This window comes from Nicotiana tomentosiformis, chromosome 4 (genome assembly GCF_000390325.3).
Source record: "Nicotiana tomentosiformis chromosome 4, ASM39032v3, whole genome shotgun sequence".
Lineage (NCBI taxonomy): Eukaryota > Viridiplantae > Streptophyta > Magnoliopsida > Solanales > Solanaceae > Nicotiana > Nicotiana tomentosiformis.
The window spans coordinates 37,955,568-37,961,332 of record NC_090815.1 but is presented as its reverse complement, the minus strand read 5'-3'; the positions used below and the strand labels follow the sequence as shown (position 1 = coordinate 37,961,332).

At 42.8% G+C, this 5,765-nt stretch overlaps 1 protein-coding gene across 1 annotated transcript; it reads right to left on the bottom strand.

Moving 5' to 3' along the window:
* Positions 1–3,201: 3,201 nt before the first annotated feature.
* Positions 3,202–4,073, bottom strand: LOC138909516 (uncharacterized). Its single transcript, XM_070200720.1, has 2 exons — positions 3,942–4,073; positions 3,202–3,729 (listed from the first exon to the last, which is right to left on the bottom strand). Exons 1-2 carry the CDS (start codon positions 4,071–4,073, stop codon positions 3,202–3,204), a joined length of 660 nt encoding a protein of 219 aa, XP_070056821.1.
* Between the last annotated feature and the right edge of the window lie 1,692 nt (positions 4,074–5,765).

The window sequence follows — 5,765 nt, the reverse complement described above, 5'->3', positions numbered from 1 at the left end:
TCACTTAACCTTGGTGGCTCGAGCAAATGAGTCACCAACACTACTTTCTCATCTTTCATGCCCAAATAATGTTTTAACCTGTGCCCATTGACTCTAAACGTGCGAGAGTCATTTGATGCAGCAATCTCTATGGCTCCGGTGGGGTGAATCTCCACCACACTAAATAGTCCCGACCATCGTGACTTTAACTTACCCGAGAATAACCTCAACCTTGAGTTGTATAGCAATACATTATCTTCGAGTTTAAAACTCCGCTCAAGAATATTTTTATCGTGCATTATTTTCATTCTCTCCTTGTATAATCTTGTGCTCTCAAAAGCGTGGTAACGAAATTCATCAAGCTCGTGCAGCTCTGTGACTCTACTTGTACTCGCAGCTTCTATATCGAGATTTAACTGCCGCAGTGCCCATAAAGCTCTATGCTCCAACTCCACTGGTAGGTGACATGTCTTCCCAAATACCAATTTATATGGTGTCATACCAATCAGAGTTTTGAAAGCGGTACGATAGGCCTAGAGTGCATCATCTAACTTTCTTGTCCAATCCGTTCTTGTAGCATTCAGAGTCTTTGTCAAAACACTCTTTATCTCTCTGTTCGACACTTCTACTTGCCCACTCGTTTGTGGATGATATGGGGTGGCAACTTTGTGACGTACACCATAATTTTTTAACAGCTTTGCGAAGGCTCGATTACAGAAGTGAGTGCCTCCATCACTGATTATCGCCCTTGGAGTGCCAAATCGGGTGAATATGTTCTTTCTCAAAAAGCCAATTACCCCCTTAGCATCATTTGTCGGGAGTGCTGCAGCCTCCACCCATTTTGACACATAGTCCACATCTATGAGTATGTATTTGTTGCTATATGAGATGACGAAAGGCCCCATGAAATCGATTCCCCACACGTCAAACACTTCTACCTCTTGAATTGGGTTCATAGGCATCTCATGTCAGCGGGAAATATTCCCAGTTCGTTGGCATTCGTCACAACCTTTCACCCATAAGTGTGCATCTTTGAACACTGTCGGCCAGTAGAAGCCCGATTCCAGCACTTTCGTGGCGGTCCTTACTCCCTCGAAGTGGCCACCATATGGTGATGCATGACAAGCCTGCAAAACAGAATATTGGTCTATCTCGGGGATACATCTCCGGATCATGTTATCAACACAAATCCTGAACAGGTAAGGCTCATCCCAATAATACATGTGACAGTCATGAAAGAACTTTTTCTTTTGAACAGATGAAAGATCATAGGGGACAATACCGCTTGCCAGGTAGTTTGCAATGTATGCATACCATGGCGCTTCCTCCAATGTCACTTCTAGCAATTGTTCATTTGGGAATGTCTCAATTATATCTTCTACCTCGACTTTCTTTTCATCTCCCTCCAACCTTGAAAGATGGTCTGCCACTTGGTTCTCTGCCCCTTTTCTATCGCAGATCTCCAAATCAAATTCTTGTAGCAAAAGAACCCAATGGATCAAGCGTGGCTTTGACTCCTTCTTTGCTATCAGGTACCTAAGTGCTGCATGGTCAGTATAAATAATCACTTTTGAACCAATCAAATAAGACATGAATTTGTCGAATGCAAACATCACAACCAACATCATTTTCTCAGTCACGGTATAATTGAGTTGTGCACCGCTTAGTGTTCTGCTTGCATAGTAAATTGGGTGCACCCGTTTGTTCTTCCGCTGCCCCAGGACTGCTCCTATAGCATAGTCACTGGCATCACACATGAGCTCAAATGATTCCTCCCAGTTGGGTGCAACGATGATTGGTGCAGTCACCAGTCTCCTCTTCAGCTCCTCAAATGCTAACATGCAGTCATCAGAAAACACAAAAGAATAATCCTTTTCAAGGAGTTTACATAAGGGGTTAGCAATTTTAGAGAAATCCTTTATAAATCGCCTGTAGAACCAGCGTGCCCAAGGAAACTTCTTACTGCCTTAACTGAAGTGGGCAGTGGCAACTTCTCAGTCACCTCAACCTTAGCATGGTCAACCTCAATACCCTTACTGGACACTCAATGCCCTAGCACTATACCTTCTTGTACCATAAAATGACACTTCTCCCAGTTCAGCACTAAATTTGTCTCCACACACCTTTTCAACACTCTTCTTAAATTGTGCAGACAGTCTTCGAACGAATCCCCCACCACAGAGAAATCATCCATAAAGACTTCCATAATATCTTCAACCATGTCAGTGAAAATGGCTAACATACACCTCTGAAAGGTGGCCGGTGCATTGCATAGGCCAAACAACATTCTCCAAAAGGCAAAGATGCCATATAGACAAGTGAATGATGTCTTCTCTCTATCCTCAGGGGATATGGAAATCTGATTGTACCGCGAATACCCATCCAAAAAGCAGAAGTGAGACCTCCCTGCCAGTCTATCTAACACTTGGTCAATGAATGGTAAAGGAAAATGGTCTTTCCGGGTGGCTGTGTTTAGTTTTCTATAATCCATACAAATTCGCCAAGCCGTAACTGTACGAGTCGAGATCAACTCATTATTCTCATTAGGCACTACAGTCATTCCACCCTTCTTTGGCACATACTGAACTGGGCTAACCCAGTTACTGTCAGAGATTGGGAAGATGATTCTCGCATCTAACCACTTGATCACTTCTTTCTTCACCACTTCTTTCATGTTAGGGTTTAGCCTTCTTTGATGTTCTCTGGAAGATTTGTTCCCATCTTCCAGTAGAATCTTATGCATACAAAATGTCGGGCTGATCCTTTTAATATCTATAATGGTCCAACCAATTGCAGTCTTGCATTCCATTAACACCTGCAAAAGATGTTCTTCCTGCACATCAAACAAACTGGATGAGATAATAACAAGTAAAGTGGATTTAGGTCCCAAGAAAGCGTACCTGAGGTGAGACGGTAACGGTTTTAGTTCCAACTGTGGTGGTTCTTCAATTGACAGCTTAGCTAAAGGTATTTTTCTTTCTTCTAAGTGTAAGGGCTTAAATTCGAGCTCTCTTTTCCAGTACTCTCGCCCTTCAAGGGCCAAAACCAACTCTGCAAGTTTTCACCATTCATTTTTTCTAAGTTCATGAGGCATGCATCTAGAGGGTCTTTTGAGTTCAGAGTATCATCTTCCTCCTCCAAGATCACATCCATAGCTTCTATCAGAGAGCAGTTAGCAAATTCACTGGGCCGCCGCATAGATTTTTGCACATTAAATGTTATCTATTCATCGTTCAGTCTCATCTTTAGATCTCTAGTTTCACAATCAATTAGGGCTCTCCCAGTGGACAAGAATGGCCTTTTCAAAATTATAGGAATCTCCTCATCAACCCGGCAGTCTAAAATGACAAAATCTGCTGGGAAAACAAACTTCCCCACTTGTACTAATACATCATCAAGGATACCAGAGGGCCTTTTCACTGTCCGGTCGGCCAATTGTAATAACATAGACGTGGGTCTAGCTCGTCCAATGCCTAACCTTTTGTAGATAGCCAAGGGAATCAAGTTTATGCTGGACCCCAAATCACAAAGTGCCTTAGCAAACGCATAGTTTCCTATTGTGCATGGGATTGTGAAACTCCCTGGATCAGATAACTTCTCAGCTATGAGTCTTGTCACAACAACACTAAATGTCTGAGTCAGTGTAACCGTGGCCAAGTCTTGAAAGTCGAACTTACGAGACATCAAGTCCTTCATCATTTTTGCATAACCAAGCATTTCCTTTAAGGCGTCAATCAATGGAATGTTTACCTGAATTTGCTTTAACATCTCCAAGAATTTCTTATATTGCTCATCTTTTTGATATTTGGCCAATCTCTGGGGGAAGGGTGCTGGAGGCCGCTTCTTTCCCGTGATTTGATTTTCAACCTGCTCTGGCACTGTTTCTGCTGCCTTCTCTTGCTCTGACTCAGTTTCCTTTGCGACTTCTTTTCTTTGCTTGTTTCAGCTGGCGCATGTTGTACCGTCACCTCTGTTAACCCTATTGAGTCATCTATCTCGATGGGTACTGGCACAAGTGTTTCAGTAGGCTGGCTTTTGCGAGGCATCTCTTGCTCCAGATCTAGGTCTCTACCATTTCGTAGACTCACTGCCATAAGCTGTTTCGGGCCCTGTTCTTTTGGATTGACTTGTGTATCTGCAGGTAACGTCCCTTGGGGACGATTGTTTAGGGCCATAGAAATCTGTCCTAATTGAATCTCAATACCCTTTATCGCTGATTCATGCGAGTCTACCCTCTGTTGCATTTTTCCCGTGGACCCAATCAATTGTTGTAGCATTTTGTTGTTGCTGTCCAGCATTCCCTCAAGTTTAGTAAACCCATTATCTGGTCTCATAATCTATTGTTGTTGAGGTTGTTGATAAGCCAGCTGCTGATTTTGCTGGATGTAGCCCTGTTGCCTTTGGTAAGGCGCAACTTGACCCAGTGGTCACATAGCTCCAGGATTATTGTTGTTATTGTACTGCTGTTATGCTGGTCTATATTGTTGATTATGTTGATCCCAATTCTGACCACCTTGCCTCTGTCCCCCATAGTTGGCTACATAATTCATATCTTCCTGATATTGCTGGTTGTCACCTTCCGCACTCCACGAGCAAACATATGATTGGTTAATGCATAGTGTACATACTCCCCCATTAGTTGTGTCAACTATGTGAACCTGCTGTTTCTGACCTGATTCATCAGTCTTTTTGGTGGGGATACTCATTTGTGTCATTAGAGTGGCCACATTCTCAGCTATAGAGTTGTTTGGGTCCAAAGCCACTAAGTGAAGTACCGGAGTGATCATGGAGGCTCTTGTCATCCATCTTGAGTTTTGTGCCATCTTATCAAGTAGGATCTTGCATTTTGTGAACATTTTACTCAGAAATGCTCCACCTGCTGAAGCATCAACATTGGCCTTTAAGCTGTCAGCCATACCCATGTAGAATCTCTGCCCCAACATCTGATATGGAATACCATGATGTGGACACTTAACCAGCATGCCCTTGAACCTCTCCCATGTTTCTTGTAGTGATTCTGTTGGTCTCTGCCTGTAGCTCAATATATCATTAATCTGTTGGGCAGTTTTATTTGGTGGGTAGAATTTGTTCAAAAATTGCTTGACTAATTCCTCCCAAGTAGTGATAGAATTTATGGGGAGTGAATTAAGCTAAGTCTGAGCTTCTATTGTCAGCGAGAATGGGAACAACAAAAGCTTTATTGCGTCTGGTGTTACGTTAGGTTGCCTTTGCGTTAAACATATTGACAGGAAATTCTTCAGGTGCTGCCGAGGATCTTCAATGTGTGACCCTGAGAACAATCCCTTGTTCTGCAACAAATGTAGCATGTTATTTGTGATTTGGAATGATTCTGCTTGTAGCTGAGGGACTGCAATTGCGGTTGCCAGATTGTCGGTGGTGGGATGTGCCCAATCATATAATGCTGTTTCTGGTACAAGAGGCACCACACCCCGATTGTTTGGTTCATTCTCATTGTTTCTGTTGTTGATTGGATTTTCTATTCCGTCAGCCATGTTTGGTTCGATTTGTTCTGTCGAGTTTCGTTGCTGTTTGCTTTTCTTGTTTGCACGATTTAGTGCCTTGAAAACTTTCTCAGGATCTGATAACGCTTCGAGCAATTCACCAGTTCTTGAGGAGTTCCTAGGCATGCACCTGTAAAACCCAAGACTACAAACGTTAAAATTTCAATGTATTTGGTTTAGAATGGAGAAAATTGACTAACTAAGAATTCTAGCCCTTCTTTTAGCTGCAATTAATAACACCGTTAATTCCCCGGTAACGGCGCC

What these genes read in the sequence shown, in the direction of transcription:
- LOC138909516 (XM_070200720.1), bottom strand. Translation starts at nt 4,073, where the DNA reads ATGGCAGTGAGTCTACGAAATGGTAGAGACCTAGATCTGGAGCAAGAG. An exon ending in TAGGGTTAACAGAGGTGACG is followed by an intron (nt 3,730 to 3,941) that starts GTACAACATGCG and finishes AAGCAAATTCAG; the next exon opens with GTAAACATTCCATTGATTGA.